Source organism: Asterias amurensis, chromosome 6 (genome assembly GCF_032118995.1).
Source record: "Asterias amurensis chromosome 6, ASM3211899v1".
In the NCBI taxonomy this organism is placed as follows: domain Eukaryota; kingdom Metazoa; phylum Echinodermata; class Asteroidea; order Forcipulatida; family Asteriidae; genus Asterias; species Asterias amurensis.
The window spans coordinates 316,827-339,996 of NC_092653.1; the positions used below are offsets into that span (position 1 = coordinate 316,827).

At 35.5% G+C, this 23,170-nt stretch overlaps 1 protein-coding gene across 2 annotated transcripts; it reads right to left on the reverse strand.

Annotated features, from left to right (window-relative positions):
• Window positions 1-98: 98 nt before the first annotated feature.
• On the reverse strand, window positions 99-23,104 carry LOC139938464 (uncharacterized). 2 transcript variants are annotated; one of them, XM_071934008.1, is made up of 8 exons: window positions 22,415-23,104; window positions 13,850-14,049; window positions 13,132-13,312; window positions 9,928-10,094; window positions 8,422-8,648; window positions 7,748-7,991; window positions 6,978-7,283; window positions 99-6,043 (listed from the first exon to the last, which is right to left on the reverse strand). In XM_071934008.1, the coding sequence occupies exons 1-8, from the start codon at window positions 22,855-22,857 to the stop codon at window positions 5,730-5,732; spliced, it is 2,082 nt and encodes a 693-aa protein (XP_071790109.1). In that variant the 5' UTR covers window positions 22,858-23,104; the 3' UTR covers window positions 99-5,729. The 2 variants fall into 2 exon arrangements, with proteins under 2 accessions (XP_071790109.1, XP_071790108.1); XM_071934007.1 differs by having other exon boundaries at window positions 99-6,046.
• Window positions 23,105-23,170: the final 66 nt, after the last annotated feature.

Consider the following 23,170-nt stretch of genomic DNA (forward strand, 5'->3'; position numbering starts at 1 on the left):
TTATTATTAATTATTTGCTCATTGATACAGGACAATAACATACAGGCAGTCAAAATAAAATGGACTCTAATTATGATGCAAGGAATTTCATCATTGAAAGCATTGTCATGCAGTACAACATTTGATCAATTACCCAGTAAAATAGTTAAGAAATAACTCAGACTGAATCAGACATTTTAGAATCTAATCAAGTTTAGACATGTTCGTTACCTAGATGCTATGAATGTAACAGGTTGCTGGGATACTAAACGGCTATTGCTGTTACCCAAATTGAACCATCGATGCTGTTATTGAATGATGTACTTTAAATTACAAATTGAAATTTACTTTACATTTAGGTCATGCTCCTGGTGTGATTTATTGCTGAAAGGGTAGCGTGATGTTATCAATAAATCTATTTTCTTATGTCACTTTAAAGGGTTTTACACTTTTGATTCGGTGGGAAACAATCTAACATTTTATTTAAGAGAAAGTATAAATTGGGTTTGGGGACACTCTTTCACAGATTACTTGATTTCCTGAATAATTTCAGTCTTTAAACCATAGAGCTATATATATTGACTAGAGCGCTAACTTGCTCTGTGTTTTGAATCCTCAGGGGGTGCAGACATGTTTGATGTGTTGTATGACAACGGAAAGATTTTAACTTCAAGAGAACACACATTTTAAACATGACGCACATGACGCTCACAGTTTGTACGCTCATCAGCAGATTGTGCGTTCACATTTGCTGCATTTTTTTGTTGGATGACACATAGAAAAGAACAAACGCACCATCATGCAAATAGCTGTACAATTGCCGTACAAAATTTCAAGCTTTTGTATTGGTTTGTACATAAACATGGATGCGCCCACACGGCTTCAAAACCTTAGTGCATGTATAACGGGGTGTTATTAGCACTATAGTCAATAAAAAAAATAGCTCTATGCTTTAACCTCACATTCTGTTCATCTCCAGAATAGGGTCAAGTCTTGATTAATCTTTAGTCCAGCTCACAAACTCCTGCATCCAACCCCTAACATGTTACCTGTGTTTGATGGATCAAGGATACATGTATGTTGCCAACTTGCAATAAATATCCATTCAATTGAATTGATTGCTGCATTTTTATAAAAAGTAATAATTTGCATTTGACCAGGCATGGCAATCGAATAAAACTCTTATAAGACCATTTCAGGATTAGCTGCTCTGCCTGTAGTGTTGGCTGTGTTAAAGTTGTGGCTGTACCTACGGCTGCGGCTATGCCTGCAGATGTTCCTACAGCTGCACTTGCATCTATGGCTTCCCCTGTGGCTGTGACTGTGACTTCCCCTTTGGCTGTGCCTGTGGCTCATGTTAAGATATTTGTGAAAGCATAGATTGCCCTTAGCAACACCTTCACAACAGCCACAGCCACTGATACTGACTTAGTCTTACAGTAGAGTTAAACTGAATGACACATGTCATTTCTGGTTACACGATTTATAAGGCTATAAAGCAGGGAGACAGTCACAGTTAGATATGACAACTTGGCACTGCCCAATTTCATAATGCTGTTTTATAGCAGAAAATACTTCTTTGCAAATATCTTTGCTAAGGAAGAAATGAGTGGGGGACCAGCAGTCACAACAATGTAAACTTTATGGAATGTTGGCTGGTAATCTTTTTTTTGCTAAGCAAGACTTGCCTCTGCCAGGTGCTTGGCAATTTTAACATGTCACTGTTGAACCAGATTGTGGTCTTGGGGAAGTGGGATCCACAACAAGAAAATAACACAAGTCACACTCTTTGTCTTCTTTTTACACACTTTTTAATTTTACAAGAAACCCTTAGATCAATAAATATATTTACAAGAAAAACAATATTTTGCATAAACAATATTGATTCATAAATAGTTTTATTGTATATTGGCAATTATTCGTTTGTCATAAAATGTTAAGTAATTTTATTGCAGTAAATTAATTTGTCAATTTATTACATCTTTGGTGAAATTATAAGAGTCCATTTTATTATTAGTTTTAACATTTCATGAAAATAAAGACACATTCATTTATCAAAATACATAATAATGGCAACAAAGTTATTCACATTTCTTTATACAGATCTTAAGGAATAAATTTTTATTTCATACATGACCTTGTAAAAAGAGCTATCAATAGTGGCACAACAAATGTTTGAAACGGTGAGATTCTTTCCTCAGCCTGGAATTTCGTGCCTGAAGGACCAAGTCCAAGAAAATGAAGAGCCAAGATCAAAAGAGGCAGTACATCTTGTCCCTGTAAGTCTGAACAAGTCAAGGCCTAAACAAAATGTGAGACTTCCTAAAATAAAATAAATATGAATATTTCATACAATTATTATCCTGTGTAACTTTGAAAACGGTTGTCTTGTTTATTTACATTTTATCAATAACCCATCTACCTAATAATTGACATTTAAAGGATTTCAATCTTTATTACATTGAAAAGAAACAAAACGTGTCATCACCACGGAGTGTGTGAACATGAGTTATGTGTAAATGAGGACATTTATGTTTTGACTTTACACACAATAAATCTTGGAATTGTATCTCCGTATGACTTACTGTTAACACTTTTTTAAATATTGTATTTCATAATTCTCACATGGTCTGCACATTTTCAAACAGTACAGACTTGCTTGCATTATCAGTAAATACACCTTTAACAAAGTCACAGACCGAGATCCAGACCTCATCTTCTAGACCTTGGTCCAAACCTCCAACACTAAAATACATTTGCAAACATTCGTTACCTTTGTGTAATTTTTGAACAGAATGAACAAACCACAAACAGCAGTTATGATTTCTTTTTCAATAAGAGTCAACAAATCAGTGGCAACAAATTTTTAAAATCGGACTAAAATGCTGTACATGTATGTCATCTTCAACTTTTCTTAGTATTTTGTTGTTTTATACAAAATGAACGAAGACAAAGACTGTACAACACCAATGACAATGTAAGGAAGTAATGGGAAGTACTAATCTAAGTATTGTCCTTTCACACCATTAACTATCGTCAATCATGAAATATCATCCACCTTTTTGCACAAATGAGGAGTTTATCTTTGTTTGAACATGGTCAAAGTTCTGTAATGATTGACAGATTGTCGTACCAGTCACTGCACTGTATGACCCAGATCTAGTTACCAGGCAACCGCTACTACGCAGGCAAAGTGCTCTTGAGAGGTTTTACACGTACTGACTGAGTCCGTCCCATTTCCAACATGGCAGACACTGAGTGAAATAAATTTGAAACTAAATTTTGCAGTTGTTTGGCATGTTTTCATTGCAGTTATTTAGTTTGTTAACGTAATTTCAGATTGATTTTTGTGATACAAGGTTTAAATATCCAGGTTTTTAGTTGATACTATATTTTAATGTTTTTATGTTTTGCCCCCCCCCCCCCTTTTGGATTATTAAATTATGGAACTTGTCCATTAGGTGTGATTAGACACTAATGTACGTTTCTTGTGATCCAGTAAGAGTTACAAAACCTCTACAAGTTGTTTATTTGGTATTAAAAACTTAATGTTATGTTTTCAGTTCTCACTGCAACGACCTGATTTAACTAAAGGTAAAAACAAAGGAACATCATCATCACCGTCCAAGTTAAACAGGGTGTTTGTGAGTGACAAAATATAAACATATTTCAAAGGCCAGACAAATTTTAAAATGACAATTCCTTTCAAATCACAACTAACTTCTTTATAACAATCTTTGAACAAAAGACTAAACCTCACAGAAATCACATGACAATACATGACATAACGTTACAATTAAACTTAAATATGTACAGGCAAGAGAACAATACATTATAATGTAAGAAGTATGAAATGATGTGTTCACGAGACTCAATCATGAAACCCAAGGAATTCTCAAAATTTTTTAGAAGAAAAGCTGAAACAAAAATAGGAAAAATGAAAAATGTTTGCTTTTAAGGAAACTTTAAGGTGTTTCTTTTACCATCGTGCCTTGCACAACTATAGTTTTCCAACACAATAATAAATAATCGGTAAGAGACATATTACAAAACTTAAACCATGACACTCACAAAATGTTTTTTTTAATAAAACAAAAGGTTTTACCAAAACTGTTTGGTTACCAAGATTATAAAATAAAAAAGGACAAATACATTGTTTTTGAAATAATTGATAACAAAAATTATTTCAATCCACGTGATTTTGCGGAAGCATCAATTAATAATGACCAAAAGTAAACCAAAAATTTATCAGTACAAGTGATTCCAATAGGTTGCACCCAAAATATGTAATAAAATTTGATTTAAACACCTTTTCTCTTTTTAAAGGCAGTGGACACTATTGGTAATTGCCAAAGACTAGCTTTCACAGTTGGCGTATCTCAACATATGCATAAAATAACAAACCTCTGAAAATTTGAGCTCAATCGGTCATCGAACTTGCGAGATAATAATGAAAGAAAAAACACCCTTGTCACACGAAGTTGTGTGCGTTTAGATGATTGATTTCGAGACCTCAAGTTCTAAACCTGAGGTCTCGAAATCAAATTCATGGAAAATTATTTCTCGAAAAGTATGGCACTTCAGAGGGTGCCGTTTCTCACAATGTTTTATACCATCAACCTCTCCCCATTACTCGTCACCAAGAAAGGTTTTATGCTAATAATTATTTTGAGTAATTACCAATAGTGTCCACTGCCTTTAAGTCTAATATGCTCTGTACATTTATTTACAAGTTTATTTATTTACAAGAGAAAACACATCTGAAGTCCGTAATTATACTAGCACCATAAAATTGTAAATCTCATTTTGTCCAAATGACAACCCAAATTAATTTATTTGCAACAAGGGTAGAAATATTTGTCATGAATCAATTATTTCAATGGTCTATGTTCAATCCTGTAACAGGAAAGGTTTAAAGAAATTCCAATTCCTGAGTCTTGAGTACAGAAATTGGTTAAAGTTATGGTGCAACATCTTGGGGGGATGTACATGCAAACCTAATGTTTTGTGTGTAATTGAAGAGCTAAATGTGTATTTGCACACAATAGAAAAAACCCAGATTCCCAACAACATTTTCTCAACAAAAAATATACAATTTTTATCAATGTAAACATTGTTTATAAGACATGATATGCCAATAGGTATGCCAATAGTGATGAGCTGTAAAACTTGCTTAAAATTGCCTGAACATTTATTTCAACATAGGTGAAAATGAAGGCAAACAACAGTAAAATGATGACATTAAAACCTACACAAACCAAATATGAATAAGCCATTAGATTGGATAAGGATGCCCCTAAAATCAAAATAGTTTACTTAGCATTCAGAAATGACATTGTGCCTCTTTCTTCTCGCGTTTTGAGTTTGGACTTATGTAAATGATAATAGATTTGGTTTTATTATCCATTTCACCAATCATCCAAAACACTGTGATTAGAAGTCAAATATTGCTGTCAGTTTCTCGACAAATCATCCCCAAAATGTTCTAAAAGCATCGTTTCTTCTCTAACAAATTTAAGTTGGAAAACCATTTTTTACCAGGCAACTTTCCATCAAGTTAATTTACTTCAGCAATTAATTAACTCAGATATAATTTGTTCAAAGCTACTGTTGCTTTTCAAAGTTGTTTCTTTTGTAGAACTCGGTCACTGCAATCTGTCAAAGCAATGTCAGTAAATAGAATAATGAATCAATATTTCTATGAATGACTCTGTTTAGTGTCAGGAGTCTGACGTACCTTCCAGCTATTGTCAGAGTCTAACATACCTCCCAGCTACTGTCCGTCCTAACACTACTCCAGCTTTAGAATCTTCAATCTCCTCAGTCGTCGTTCCACTTGGAGCTGAAACTATCGTTATATTCCCCTCTCGCTGCTTGCCCTGGAGGCTCATGGGTAACTCAGCCATATCAGAGATTTTAATTGGGCTAAGGGTGGCAAGGGTTGTCATGGTAACTCCTCCGGAGACGTTGACTGGAATCGTAACTTCTTGATGGATGTGTGGTGATTGGTGTTGATGATGTTGGGTCGGGAAGTTCAGCTGAATCTCCTTGGGTTGGTTCATTACTGCTGTGCAAAATCAACAAGTTGGATTGTATTATACATCGTTTTTTAAAATCATATAATTAAAAATAACTAGTCTTCAAGATGATGTTTACACTTGAGTGAACATGAGTTTTAACTCAATTATAGCACAAAAATTGGTTTTGCTTTTGTAAAGTGTTCAAACAATTAACTTGGTAATTGCTGTGAAAGAGGTAATCGTCTCACCCATAAAACTTTGAGCAGTGTTTTTAACTTTTATTTTTAGAATAACCTAATAAAATGAATCCAGGTGCCTGCCTGGCTGTTGTTAGTTTACTATTGAATTGGTGCATTTTAACTAACTCTAATGCACGTACTTGGAATAGTTGTAAAAATTGTTTGTTGTAAAACACTGTTTACCAAATTTCTTTTAGAAACAAAACATTTTCAAATGGTACAAATGGCTTGATTTCATAAAACATATAAGATTCATCTTAGCACCATAATGATTTGTAAAGTGCCAACATACTTTGCTTAGTAGTTAGGAATGATACACAGTTAAGAACAATCGTTACTCTTTGTTAAACTGGCCCGTGAATTGTGCACTGTTACTTGTTACTTGTATTGACTGCCATTGATGATGTCTAATATTGGAAATGTACACAAATGTATGCACTGTACACAACTCTCAACCAATGATAGCCTTGTGACGCTATAAACAAGGGGTCTATAGGACGAGTCCTATTTTTAAACATTGACCCCTTGCATGCATGTCACACACAGCGACTGCCCGCACACCATTTTGGTGGTCAATCAGTTTACGTGTAAATGCTGCGTCGCCTAAAATGCGCACTTCACTGACTAGCGCACAGAGTGACATTGCCCACCAAATGGCGCATCCAAGATTATTCTGATGATGATGTCAGGTGAATTGGGTCAATATAAAGAAATTAAATTTGTCCTTAATGGACCACACCTTGAGTGAGTTGCTGCAAGAAACTTGGCTCGATCAGATTCTGTAGTTGCTGTATCTGTGCCATCTGGTGCTGCTGTTGATGTTGATGTTGTTGCTGCTGCTGTTGCTGTTGGTGTTGGTGTTGCTGCCCCTGGGTCTGTTGCTGTTGTTGTTGCAGTTGTTGCTGTTGTTGTTGTTGTGTTCTTCGTTGTGCTGCTTGACGTGATGCAACCGTGTAGTGAGGAGGATGATGGGTAGGTTGACTGGTTGAATTGAGGGTGGTTAGGCGGTTGACGCTAGCAGGACCCTGTGATTGTATCACTGTGGCTGAAAAACAAATGGGATAGAATGTTAGACCTAAAATATTTATGAAACTATGAAACATTATTTTGTAAGCAACACACCAATATTTTAAATAAAGTACTCGTGAAACTTCAGTTAAGAAAAACTTAATTGAAGTTGGTCCCGACTCAAAAAGGAGAATTACATTTTAATATTGTATAAAGAAAGAGGAATTTCTAAAACTGATTTTTTCTTTAGCAATATACCGGGTTGTTCAATATAAGAAGAAAATTGTCGTAACCTTTCCCTATTGTTGGTAACTAAACTCATATATACCTAATGGCCTTGCTGTCTAATATATCTAAAGAAACCTATGAAGGAAAGATAAATCGCCACATATCTTGCATTTTTTTGCTTTCTTCCTAATTTTCAATCTAACTTTTGCAGAATATCAGCTGAAAATCTTACACTAATATTTTCTTAAGACTTTCAGGTAAAGCTAAACCTACCTGTATTGTGTCCCTGTGTCCCTTGTAGCATTTGTACCATCTGTCTAGAATGAGAGTGAACCTGCGGTTGCTGCTGCTGCTGTTGTTGCTGTTGCTGCTGCTGCTGTTGCTGCTGCTGTGTTTGACCCTGCTGCATGGTATACACCATTCCTTGGAGACTGAGTCGAGACCCTGCCTGATGGTAGTTAGAAACTGTCGACAGGGAACTAACGGGAGGGAGTTTAGATGATGGAGACATTGTTACCTGTAGAGAAAGTGGTTTGGTCAACTTCGTTAAAAGGTAAGTTTAGTTTGATCATTCCTGTTGGTAGTTAGAAACTGTCGACAGGGAACTAACTGGAGGGAGTTTGGTCAACTTTGTTAAAAGGTTAGTTCAGTTCAAATTAAACTTTTGTAGACAAGTGCTTGGGGATCAGGTTGGCAAAGTGGTTTCTTTCCCTGCCTTTCACCTCTGTGGACTCTGGTTCAAATCCCACCTTGGACCAGAGCCTCACATGGGAATTGGGTATTCAGTCCTTACCTGATTGGGGTTTTCCTCCCACATCTAAAACTGAGCATTCCTTATCGTTTCCTATACTTCCTATTATAGGTGCTTGTTGTGCTGTTTGATGTGCAACAAAATAAAAATAAAAACGGATGGATTGTGTAGTTGTTAATGGATAGATTATGCTTACCATGTGTGGCTGGTGGCTGGCAGGGCTTGTCTTCATACCACCCTGCTGCTGTGCCATGCTATAAATAGCATGTTGCAGTTGACTTGATTCTAACGGAGACATCGTTGTGATTGGACATCCACCCATAATGCCTGGCTGGCCATTATGTTGGATTACAGTCGGGGTACCAGTCCCTACACTGGTGTTCACCATGGCTATGTCGGGACTACTACTGTCTTCTATGTTTCCTGGGTAGTTAGTGTAAAGAACAATTGAACAGTCAAGTAGTAAATATGGAAACTCATACAATAATAGTCAAGAATTAAGTAAGGAACTTGTACTTAGTTAAATTGAGAAACAGTAGTCAACTTGTGCAATAATAGTCAAAAATCAAGTGAGTAAGTTGTACTTGTAACTCATTCAATAGTTCACAAGAATAAGTAATTTGTATTCAGTTAACTTGTGCAGCAGTAGTCAAGAACTAAGTAAGAAAACTTGTTCCGGGTTTTTTAAAGGCATTGGACACTATTGGTAATTACTCAAAATAATTATTATCATAAAACCTCTCTTGATTCGAGTAATGGGGAGCTATTAATTGTATAAAACATTGTGAGAAACGGCTCCCTCTGAAGTGACGTAGTTTTCGAGAAAGAAGTAATTTTCCACGAATTTGATTTCGAGACCTCAGATTTAGAATTAGAGGTCTCAAAATCAAGCATCTGAAAGCACACAACTTTGTGTGACAAGGATGTTTTTTCTTTCATTATTGTATCAATATAAACCACAAGGCAAACTGACTGGATAAATTTTGAAATGATTTTTGGGGTTTAACAAAGAATTGACTAGAGTGGGATTCGAACCAACGACCTCTGGATTAACGTGCCGGCGCTCTTTCATTATTATCTCGCAACTTCGACGACCGATTGAGCTCAAATTTTCACAGGTTTGTTATTTTATGCATATGTTGAGATACACCAACTGTGAAAACTAGTCTTTAACAATTACCAATAGTGTCCACTGCCTTTAAAGACCAATACACTCGGAACGAAATTAACATGAATGAAGCAAAGTGAAATTTGAGGTTGTGAAAATGATTTTGTGGCCAGCTGATGTTTCTTTTTTTGTGGAAAAGACATCCTTTGTCATTCATTATTCCTTTTTTAGTGCTCTCTAAATTGGTACATTTCCTGGGAGTTAAAAAAATAACAAAAGTTCACAGTTTGTTTTTCTAATTGCTCTTTATTGTTTTTTTCAAATGCCTGATTGTAAACATGTAAGTTTGATTGATTGCAATGCCCAAAGCTAATATTATGAAGCATCTTCAGTTATTGTCAAACAAGAATGATAATCAGAAATGACAATTTTGATGGTTTTTTCCTTGTATTTATGCATCTTGGTTAGTTAAAAAAGTGACTGACAGATTGAAATAGATATAATCAAACCAAAATAACTAATATATCACACATTGCAGGTGTATCAAATTGTTTAAGAGTTTAAAAGAAAATGTCGAATGAATTTTTTTCTTACCTTGGATATTGTACTGAATTCCTTGAGCATCTAATGCTAATTTGTTCTTGAACGCCTCTTCTTTCCTTCTGTTAGCAAACCAGTTATAAACCCTGACTTCTGTTACCAAGTTTGTTCCTAAACCACTCACTTGGGTTGGTAAAGCCCCTCTCTGCATACACTCCGCTCTGAAACAAAATAAAACCAAGTTATAAACCCTGACTTCTGTTACCAAGTTTGTTCCTAAACCACTAACTTGGGTCGAAGTAAATCCAAAAGTAACAACGTTTTTACTGTTGTTATTGTGATAATCAAGCTTTTTTAAGACCTGTAAAATAAAGACTCCATTATAATTGCTTCTTGTTTATGGGCATGAGGCATTGATCAATATGCTTTTTTTTCAATGAATAGGACAGCAGTAAATATGAGTTGTTGATATTTCTTTGTAGTTCTTTTTCTTTATACTTTGACTTTTGTGTTATGTGTGAGCATGGAGCTATACAAAGCATGGGGAGGTTAGTGGTTGGAATGGGACCACTGATCGACTGGATTCAGGGTTCAAACACCTGAAGCAGACAAACCACACGTTAATGTCCATGTTCTTTCTCAATCATGTCTGTTTGAGGTTCAGACAGCTAACATTTGTACTCAGTACCCTTGTACCATTATTAACCTTCTTGTTATTGCCTCGCTAAGCCATAAAACAAATCTCTTACTCAGAGAGTTTGCAAATGGATTAACCTCACTCTTTACACAACACTAAAAACTAGCAACAATCCCCTAGCCATTATATGTATGTTTTTATCACTAATTAAACACAGGAACCATAGCCTTGTAGCCTACTTGTTCTATCAACAACTCTCTGCTTTTTTACAAAACATGTGACAAGTTGTAAATGGAGACTATAGAATTTGAGGAAAGTTTTGTCCTTCCTGGTCTGACCAGGCTCATACTCCCTTTGTTTCCTTTGGGTTATTGAAACAGATACACTTTATATTCCAATGTTTTTGTTGCTTTTGCAAAGGTACTAGGATTCATAAAGAGGGCAGATTTGACACAATTTTTCTCAAAATTAACAGTTTGTTTTCACATCTTACATAGTAACTTCAAACCAATCCAAATTATAAAAACTAAGACTGTGTATGTAGCAACCCTCTTTGGCTGTGAATAGGTTGGTTTTTTTTGCTGTAAGTGGCAATGATGGAAACTTCAGCCATTGCCACTGATACCATGGAGGTAGTTTCTACATCCATAGTGATACTATCTAGCAATTGCTCCATGATGTTACAGAGCATATAGAGCAAGGACTGGTATACTAGACTGAAACACGAAGGTCTACCTGATCTATGGACTTAAGGGGATGATTGGGAGTGTTGGATTGAGGCACACATTCAAGATCAAAGGGAAGGATAACAAGATTAGCTTAAGTGGTTTCAAAAAACAATCTTTTAGCCAAACATCGAGTAAATATTAGTATAAGTACAAGTTTTCTGACACACATCATTCGCTTTGGAGAAAAGTACATCTGAAGAAAACATACTAACCAGTTAAGACTGCAAAGCTGGTGCATATTGGAAAATAAGGAAACAATTTGACTGAAGACTACATTTTTCTATGAATTCAAATCTTCTCTTTAAATTATATTTATGCACAATTTTTTTTAAACTAAATACCCACAGCAATTTGTTCATAAATACAATTTCTCTTTGCATGAAGTGCCTAGGTTTGGAATGTGACATTACATTTGGTCTTTCTCATTTCATACCAATATTCTGGTTTTAGGTGACACATAAAAAACTATACGCAATTGTTGATCAGGTTTTAAAGTGTTTTTTTTGCTACAGTTGGTATAGTATAACGAAGCTTCCAAAGTCTATATTCCCATCATAAAAAGTTCCATATTCAACTTGCTCTTTATATTTTGTTGGGGAAGGGGAACAAGGGTTAAGAGGATAAAGCTTTTAAAGAATTATTTTGTCCGAGCAGTTTATGACATCATACACAATCAGATGGAATTGGAAAGGTTGAAGTATGAGCTAATTTATTAATTCCTAATGACTCGTAATGTCTCTTTACATTACAGTTTGTTTTATTGTAATAAGACATGAGGTCAGGAAATTCACAAATTTGAATTTGGTACTTACTAAACAATATTTAACATTGTGTTTTTCTTTATAATGATGTAAGCCAATTGCCATCCAATTTTTACCAAACATGAGACATCTGTAATGCCCTTTTTAAAGACAATGAGCTTCAAAATAAATAATATTTGTTAATTCAGTATTGAATTTAGTCTTTTTTAACATTGTATTTTTTTTTTCCATTGGTGATGTTTTGCATTTGAGGCCTACATCACTTCACTGTAAGCATGGAGGTTCTACCTCCACACTGTAAGATAATGTTAAAAAATACAATTAATTTGTACTTGTCATTCCCACCTGTTAAACTACAAGTCATATTTTTACTCTGGAGGTTCCGTTTGGAACACACGTTCAGAAGCCAACCGATGCCAAATGCAGTAAAAACTAAAGCTTTGTTAGCTTTGTGCTCAGAGGAAATGAGTCGATAGTACAGGTCAAAGTCCAACCATGTTTATTTATTCATATAAATTATTGCTAATGAGGGGAAATTTTAGTTGCTTGCTTTTTATCAAAGCATTATTTAGTAAATACAGTTGGTTTGTTTTTGCCTCGTAGACATTTTCCCAGTTTTTGTTTTATTCAAAGAAGTCCATGTTAAAATATTGTTTGGTATTTCAATTGTATGGGAATTTATAAATAATCTTCTTTAATGTTTCTCTACAATTTAGAGATTATCCTCACACGCTGTTACTGCAAACCATACTGTATCACATTTCCAGCATGCAAAGTTTTTTTTAATCCTGCTCAAATATGTCGTTGATAAATACCATGAGGGGCTACATTTGAACGACTTATAACATCAAAGAATTGTTATCAAGAATTGGGCTAAATGATTTCTTGATTGCTGCTTTTTTTGTAAGGACAAGAGGTTTGACATCAGGGCCTAATAACATAAAGCTGTTAAGCAGAACTTAGCAAATGTCTTGGCTAAGCATGCCAGCCTCGGCAATTGTACCTGTATGGTGTACCTGGCTGAAAACCTTTTTTTTTGCTGAGCAAACATTTTTTGTGCTAACAGGCTTTATGAAATTGGGCCCAGGGTAAAGTTTTAGTTTGCCAGTCTTTGTTAACTTTCTTTACTTACGCATTGCACTGAATAACCAGATTTTCTCTGTCTTCTTTACTAGGATTTCGATTCTGTTGATACGCATCATATAAGATCCTTTGAGATGCTGGTCCCCACTTGAAGCGATTTCGTCTCATCTTTTTGTTTCTTGACTCCCCTCTGTCATCCCCCATCGACGCCTTCTCTGGATTGGTAAACTCTACAGGAATCAAAAAAATAATGGTTAGTTGAAAAATGAACATGAACTGCAGACCAGGAAGCAATAGAAATGCTTGGGCACATTAATTTGTTTGAAGCATAATCTAATTTCTATGTGTACAAAAAAGAAAAGCAAAGTTCTTGTTTTTAGGAAGTATGAGTTTGCCAAAAAATGTATAATTGCAATGGTACATTCTACTTGCGTTAGCACTAATGGGCTTTTATACATTTCTCTTTTAGTGTGGGTATAAGAAACTTGATAAGTTTTATTTGTCTGGTCTTAAACCAAAACAAGATCAAGACTAACAGCAGCAAAAACCTCATTGCACCAGTCTAAGACCAAACGCAAATACAGACAAGCCCCGATACCTTGATTTACAACTCCAACCAGACTTAACATGTGAATCTTTTAATTCCAGCAATCCAAGACTGAAACCATAGTTTAAGGTGTTAAGCATCTGCAAGAAACCAGGCCTTGTCTTGAGACTTCAATACTAATCTTAAGACCCAAGCCGCTACCTCTTAATTATCAACTTACGTTGTAGTATTTCTTGTTGTTTCTTTTCATACCATCCATATAGCATAGCTCGTTTTACTCCTTTCATGGGCGTGCCCTTATTAAGATGTTGAGAGAGATGGCTTTGGTTTAAACCTGTCGCATCTACAACTTCTCTCTGAGGGATGTTATGTTGCTGCATGTATTGTTTGATCATCTTTGCAACCTGCCAGGAGTCCGTCCTACAATGATAAATAATATCATCTCGGTAAGTCAATCTTTGCAATTTACTACTTCTTGATTAAAACTTATTTACATCGTATCAGCTCCCAGAAGCAAAGAAGACATTAAGATTTCTATTAATGTCCCGAGTCTTTAGACTTGACAGTTTCTTCAATCTTAAAGAAGAGCCATGACGGTGCATTAAAGTAATAGTGAGTCATGTGGCAATCTGACTGGGTTTATTTCTGTGTTATTTCTGTTTGTTTGAATGTTATCAGTAAGATGTCACACAGAGATATCACTGTGTACACTACCATTCACATTGCCATGGCATAGGTGTACAAAACATCAATAAGGGTGTCCTTAATTAATCTATGCAGGTCACATTCAAATATACCACAGTGCAGACTGTGCGATTACAAACAACTAATAAATCAAGCACTTCTAAATTCACTTAGTTTTCAGTTTGTGCTGAGAAACATTTCTTTCAAAAAATGGGTTTTTCTTTGGAGAAATGTCATTTGAAATTAGTCTTCTCTCCAAGCTAACAGAATTTAGCTGTTAGCGCAATTTTTCAAATAACTTGCAGTAGGTAAATAGGTGAACATTACACTCCTAAAACATTAACACCCTTTTCTGGTAATTTTAAACAAGTTACATTTTTAATTGAAATTAAACCTTCTCAAAGTATTTTGTTGGTTAAAAAACACATTTAAAAATTCCCTTTTGGTGCTCTATGTAATAGTGTTGTTAGCAGGGAACATGTATCTTTGTTGTCACTCTTTAACAAAGGTTTTTGGTTGAAAACTTAACTTGAACTCGGGTTAAACTTTAAAGCCATAATACACTTTTGGTAAAAAGTATTGTCCAAGTCCCACACTTCGTGTATCACAACTTATATATAAAATAACAAACCTGTGAAAATTTAGGCTCAATCAATCATCGGAGTCGGGAGAAAATAACGGGAAAACCCACTCCTGTTTTCGCGCGTTTCGCCTTGTCATGACATGTGTTTATAATAAATCCGTAATTCTCGCTATCGAGAATTGATATTGTTTTAATGTTTCCGCAAAAAGTAAAGCATTTCATTGAACAATATTTCAAGAGAAGTCTTTCACCATTACCTTCTGTAAACCCTGTAAATTATTTGTAAATCTGTGAACTTTTTGCTGTTGTTCTGTACCGAAAGTGTATAATGGCTTTAAAGTACGTTTCATTAATAATACTAAGGCCTGTGTATAAACATTTAGACAATGAATTATTAAACATATTTCCATGTTTTCGTTCAATTAAACTCCTTATGGTGAATAGTATGACTCTAATAAACACAATGTTACCCCATAAATATAGAACCTCATAAAAATGTGCTTCTGTGTGCCCTGTTTAATGGGCCCTAGATACAACAAAGGATGAAATAAGGAGGGGAAAAACCCAGTCAAAACTCAGCAAAGGGACAAAATAAATGTGGGAAAATTTAGAGCTAAAATTTTCATCAAAACTATGACCCTTGGACATGCAAACAAGCCTACATTGTGTGCCGTGTATGCACACACAAACTCCTAATATCTACTGGCGCCACGATGGTCATGGTAAATTAACATCTTCTCTATTTTCCCTCTTCAGTCATTACAATTTCTCCTCCCTAGGTCCAGTAAGAAAAAAACCTAAAGACAAAACCAGCGCACAATCTACCATAGCTCTACTTCTTTTCGGTCACAGTACTTTTTCCCCCGATGGGTTTTTGTTGATTCACATCTGGATTGCTTTTTTAGCGTTAATCATCAACTTTTTTGAACAGAAGATGACGGTATGTTTTTTTCTTTTTGTCTGTTTTTTTCTACAGGAGTGAAAGATAGTTGGAAGTACAGCTACACCCTGGCTGAATAAACTTGTATAAGTCCTGTTCATATTAGGACCCTTCTTGACTGGAAAGGTACTGTGAAACAATTAATGGCTCAAGCTTGTGAACTGAGATGCTTAGCAAGTAAATTATATGCTAAGCACAGAAAAGTTTGAGCAGGTTACCATGCCACTGAAATGTCATGTGGTTTATTTCTTTGTAAATGGTAACTTTTTACTACCAAATCAATCTGGAAATGCTGTATAACTTTTGCCTTCAAAACTAAGTTGATATAAATGGTTGGCTAAACCATTCCTTAAACTTCAGGAACAGTTTATAGCTTTCTTTGATGGTTACAAACTTGATTATTCTTTGACATTCAAAGTTAATACAACAATGGTGTTACAAGTGGAGTTAATTCCCAAAGTTGAATATTGTAAACCAGGTTTTTGATAGCACCATTTGTTTCATATGTGGCGACTCTGTGAAGAGCTAAGTGATCTATTACAATGACTGTATCCCCTTCTATAATCTAATCAGATACAGGAATATATAGAAGACAATTATGTAGCAGCAAACTGAAGTAGTAATTCCAATTGCTCTGACTTATAGATGTGTATTCCGGGTTGGGGAAGGATGGGTCACAAGCATGCAACTGAAGAATAACACAAGCTTTGTTCCTAATCCTGACTGACTGACTGATATCCCACAATATTTGGTTTATGCTGTTTCGTTATTGATGGTCTTTGGTGTGACTCCAAAAACCACAATACCATCTTTGCCATGTATGGTGTCCCTTACCACAAAAGTATTGGGCATTTATTTTCAAGATGTCACAAAGAAAACAACAATGAGACTCTGATATGGTGTTAAAATTTAAAATAATTATAAGGCTGGTTATTATTTGCATTATAAAAAAAACAGTTGAGTATAAAAAACATGCAATAAAAAAAAATTACAACAATCTACCATACTAAAAGAAGCCCCCCAAAACAAACTGATATACATTTTAAAGTATCACCAAACAAAAATAAGCCCAACCACCACCAATATCACTCCCAAAATCACCACCAACATCACTCCCAAAATCACCACCAACATCACTCCCAAAATCACCACCAACATCACTCCCAAAATCACCACCAACATCACTCCCAAAATCACCACCAACGACCCAAAGATTCTTCTTCAGTACATTGATCGAAATATCAAGTAAAAGAACCCGCCTTTCTTAGATCAGAACTAACAAATAACAGTAAAGTTAACACTTCTTTCACATGTGACATTACTGAGGACTTATACAAGTTGAATACGGAACCAAACCATGTGGTATTTGCTCATTTTCTAGTTTGTGTGCACAATGATCTGTGTTTAGACGGGGAGTAGTGCATGCATTGGGCGGCGTTACTTGTAATGATGGTGACACAGGTATGGTAGCATGTACCATTTACTTAGAGGGTAGTAATTAGTGATGGGGCGTTAAAACTTTTTGGAATGCTAATTCTATTAATAAGTTCTAAGCAGGATTAATTTTTTAATTTATGAACTTTTCATATTATATAGATCTTATCAACCATCTCATAATTATAACGAATTAAGATGAAGGAAATTTGGTAAACAAATTCAAGAATTTTAATATAAATTCCGAAAAGCTTACAGTGTTTAAGGGCCGTATACTGGTTCTAATTATACTTTATGTTCAAAATGCCATCATTTTGAAGTACATCTCTTATGTGTCGTCTGCCATGAAAGAATACAAAATCTAGAGTAGATGCAGGTTAATGAATCCAACTGGTGTCTTAAAAGTATGAACCTTTGTGATAGGGGAACCCTTGCCTTAACTTCCGGGGTTCGTTCTTCTCAATAAATATACCATTCTTGTATCTCAAAGTTAGTAACTGCTCCAGAGGTATATAACTTCCAACAAATAATTTAAAGAATACAAAGTTGCTACGAATTGTCCTAATCAGTTATTTTGTTTTAATCCTTTATGGTTTATTGTTTAATAGGAAAAAATCCCCTCACAGATAAAACATTTAAGTTAATAGTTTTTAATCATTGTCACATTAAACAGTATTCAAGTTTTAATAAGTGAGTGATTGTAATCACTTGGCGTTGATGTATAACTGGGAGCTTTTCAAGTACAGATGTAAACAGATTGCTTTCAATTCAATGTGAACATCGTGGCCGAGTTTTTTTGCTACCAGTCTTTGGCAACCAGGGAAGGACCAGCCTGTTTTGTGTAACTCGGGTTTGCTAATTTTTATAGTTTAAAAAATTTTCTTCTGAAGCTAACGACGTTTTTTTATAATAACATTTTAAAATATGCAACTGAGTATTTAGGTGGAATATAATTTATTTTATCTTGTTTCATTTCTGTAATTTTGAACAAACTAAAGCCGTTGTTTTTATCGAACACTTTGATTAAAAATTTCTTAATTTGTTCGATTGGTACCAGCAAACTATTTTCATATTTTATCTGAATTTATTGATTTGACTGGTTGCTTTACACCTTAAGATATGTTGTTATATATTATTCGGCCGACAGGGCCGTGTTAACACCCAGTTCAAAGGTAATCTTTTATTCTTTAGAATGATTTCTGAAGAAGTTTTATCTAAGAAAGCTATAGCATCAAAACGCAGAAAAGGAAAACAAACTGATCGAAACCGAATGGACGAACTCTCCCTGATTCTACAGAAAGTTCCCCATAAATAAACCCATCTTTCCATACATGAACAAATTTGAAAATGTTCCTTTTTATGGAACCTTGTTCCCTATTATGTTGAATGTAATTCTAAATATTTCCCTGAATGTAGTACAAATCTCCGTGATTGCAACATGCAGATGTTCCTAGCTCTATGGACGTGATAAAGCTCTATAAAATAAATTCGTCATTTTCAATAAGACTTTTAAAGGACCGATGTTTATTCAAATCTTTTTACAAGTTATACATGTACAGGGTGTGTCTATTGAAAACAAAATAATGAAAATGCAATCACTTCAAACAAATCAGAACGTGCTTTTCAATCGAGAAGAGTTAACCAAAACGAGAGACAAAGAGACTACATAAAACAATGCCTACTTTGAGCTTTCAAATTTGTCTTGATTTCTTTCTCGTATTGTTGTCGATCGGGACATTTAATCCTGCCTTTATTGGCATCAATTGAATTGTGCATTTTTGTTATACCTCATCGTTATATAAATGAACTTGACTCAACATGTCGACCTTCTTCTTGTACAGAATTGTCTGATATCGGTTTAGTGCCGTTTAGTATTTTGGATTCGTTTGCAAAGCAATCTAAAACTGTGCATTTTACCAGCAATGTTTGCCTTCTGTTTTACTGTTGTGTAAATACAACACAACCTTGCATCGTGAACCAGCATTGCACTTTACAATTAAAAATAAACCATTCCATCTTCTGCAATTGAAGTAACGGCAATTTGGAGCTCCAATACGAACAATTCGTTTGTGATGGTATCAATAATGATAGTGCCCGCCATCATGGCAACATCGCTGGGCGGCCGTGCCGTTCGGGACCAATTTCAACCCCGTAAGAATCTTACCTTCGCACTGAGTGGGGTGTTCCAGTTTACACAGCGAGCTAGGCTTCAAACACGCAGTCTGTCCCCCGAACGGCCTGCCAGGGCAAAGTCCATCTTTCCTCGCTAAAAACACGATGGATCTAATTTCTAAGGGTACGACAATCGCAAAATGGCCGGCAAAATAGATGAATATTTTTCCACTGGCACAACCCGAGTCGTCTTCATCGTCAAACGATACGGGTTCGTGTGTACTATTTCCAGGCGCCATGTTGTTGAAGTAAAAGGGAACTATGAGAGTAGTGTGTCTATACGTGTTGCCTCGATGGTGGATGAAACGTATTTAAACCTTGATCTCCTCCACTCCCGAGACTAGATAGGGTCTAACCAGACCCTAAAGATAAAGTTATAAAGTTTGGCAAATCATCTACCCGACTCCTCTAGCCCAGTCAGCAATTAAGCCATAATTCCGAGTTGATCATTTATTCCTGACCGGCCTAAGCCTAGTTAGGAAGTAACTAGAGTTTCCCTGGGCCCGGAAAACTTCTTTCCAATCACAAGTCGAGATTACATCAGTAAAAGATAGAAGGTTTACGGCGGCGGATTTGGAAACAAACTTGTTGTCCGACAACAACAAATGCGGGAATCTATCCGTATCTCAAATCTTTTACAATACAGCAATTTTAACAAATTAAAAAAGAAATCCGTAATTGATCCAGAGATGATTTATTTGTTGTATAATTGCACTTGTTTCACATATCATTTAAGTAGCCTAATTAGTGTTTTGGTTTTTTCATATTTTTTAAACCAAGTTTTTCCCCTTTTTCCCGTTTCTCCGTTTACACTTTATTAAATTTTCAGTAAACCGCACGTGTAATGTCGAATTTCGGCATATTTTCATCATAAACCATTTGTTTTAAACAACTGAATATCTGCTTGTTTTTTATGTCGATATTTTAAGGTACTTCTCATTAAGAATATTATTTTTTAGAAGAAAGACAAATCACAAGTTAAGTCACTTGTTGACTTGGAATCAGCGAACAGTAATCGGCTGGGCACACCCTACAATCCAATTCTAGGGTCGGAAACAATACAACCTCGCTGTTTAGAACTCCCTCAGTTTTCTTTTGCTCAATACAATTTGTGGGTGAAATTCCAGTTTGCCTTAAACTTGACTTATTAATCCGATTTTAAGATGAGGTGTAGCCTACACATTACAGGGCTTTATACATGCAACAAGAAACAAACATGAATTTCTTATCGAACCATTTTTTTTTTTTAGAATGACGCGGCACGTTTCTGATCTAGAAACAACCGGTACTGACACACAAAGCATCGTACAGAGTAAATGTACAAGCCTGTAATTGCAAAACGATCTATGGTTTAATTGTTTCATTGACAATCATGTTTTCTTGTCAGCAAAGTAGCATTGCATATTGTACTTATTCCGTAGCTTCTGTAAATATTCTTTTTACCCGGAGGTTCGGGTTGATTTCAAGCAACCCGCCTGGCGAGCCATTTACATCATACCACACCCATCTTAATTCTATTGTTCGGTACATTGCCACCTTTTATTTACAGCTTTTGAAATTAACATTTTGCCCTAAAAGTAACTGCCGACCGAGAAAAGCTTTGTATGTATGCCTTGAGTTTATGTCTGCACCTGCTAGTTTGCACCTCACCCAATGTGCGAGTATACTCCAGAGGAGGTTTCTGCACAGTATAGGAAGATGATGATGATGATGATGCAGATTGTGAAACTTGTTTTCTTCTTCAACAAATATATTACGACATAAAAGAGCACAGCGTTCTATTTTGTTTCATCTGTATCGTTTTATGTTATTTAGTTTCACGTCCAAAACAATAGTCTCAACAAAATTTGATTTGAAATACCCAACCAATAACAATACCATTAGCTGTTGAATAAGAAATCAATTGTTTTCGACTTTAGAACTTTGGTGGAACAATCTAAGACCAACACAAAACAATGGTCCATCTTCACTTCAATTGACGGCATTTTGAGATGAGTAAATTCCTCCATGGTTGAAGTAAATCAGTAATCATAAGAATCATCTGTTTATAAACAAAAATTAAAAAGTATCAATCCCGGTAAAAAACACTTTTCAGCCAACAATTCTTTTCACACAGGTTTTTACCAAGATGATAATTATAGACACTGGCCGTTAGCATGATAGAATGATTTGCAGTTCAGAATGTAAATGGAGCAAACTTTCGCCTCAGCCTTATTCTGAGAGAGTATTACATTATTCCTTTTCCGTTTAGACCCGCAAACATATATACAAACATATATACGACGATCAAACTTCATAACAACTATTTGAGACCCGTTATTTTGTTACCACGGTTGTTTTAGTTACGTAATCATGATATATTGCTGTTAAGTTAACCAAGAGTAAATCAATCTATTTGTAAACTAAACCACCAATTAATATTTCTGCAGGTTTTCAAACAAATTGTTTACAAATAAAATTACCACATTCATTATGCTATAAAGATGAACATAGATTATTTTTTTATTTAAGAAAAACATTTGTTTTGATGGTTGGAATGATGGTTGCTATACATTATTATGAATTAAATGTGCAGTTTTGCTTTCTGCATGTTTTTGTCTTCGGTCCTGTGGTTTTGATTTATTTTTTTAAGTTTTGATCTTCTATTAATCAGGTTAATATTCTGGTTCTATTCTTTAGCGAATTCTCGATCAACAAGTAAATATTTGTAATTTTCTACTTCAGAGTAGTCAACATTATTCAGGTATAATTTTAAAACGAAAAATATAGGCTATATACTGAAACAAATTAATTGAAGGTTTCTGTTTTGTGAATTATTGATTCAAATTCTTCTAAAACAAAATGTTTTACCTTTGGATGGGGTCTGATTTAGGGAGAGGAAACATGTTTTCTATTGATATACAACTAGATCAAATTTTACGAAGAACAAAATATTGTATTATTTTGTAGTTTCAATGTAAATATTATTTTACCTTAGCAGTTCATCTTTGAGAGACATTGGTCTGTTTGGATCCACGGGCGTATTGTATTCATGCTCTCCTTCGTCATATTCATCGCCGCTCATCGCTCCGTTCTCCCCGCCGTCTCCTCCGTCATCCTCGCTCAGATCATCCACGCTTCCGTCATCTCCATCGTCGCTTCTCTTTGCACGCTTACAGCATCCTACATCCTCCGGTAACGGTGGAGGATGATGCACGGGGGGAAGATCACTCATATCAAGCGTGTTTTCCTCGGTGGCTTCCCCGTTGTTTGGACGCGATCCACCGTCGCGGTATCTCGCTGCGTCCCCGTTGTTCCGGACTTCTCCGTGAGAAAAAGCCATGGAGATTTCTCGCATGAGGTCCATCTTCTCAATCCCGGACTGCACTAGGGCTAGTATTAACTGCCGCTGGAGTTCTGTTACCTTACCAGACATTTCAGTTCCTTTTAAAAAACACTTCAGGAGATGTATTTTCGTTTGGCCGTTGTTTTTAAAACCCGCATAACATCGTCAAGTTGACTACATCGTTGTAGAGAAGGGAGCGTGTTTTCAAGCGGGACTTACCGTCAAATTCTTTGTAGTTGCCCGCCGAATGACGGTTCGTTTACACCTGGACCGAGCACCGATCTCCACGGATAAATACAGGTTGTACTTTATGCACACACAAACTGTGTATACATACATTTTCTCGATGTTTGCTTTCTTCGGTTTTTTTTTATTTCGAGACGGGGTCATTGCTGAAAGTCCA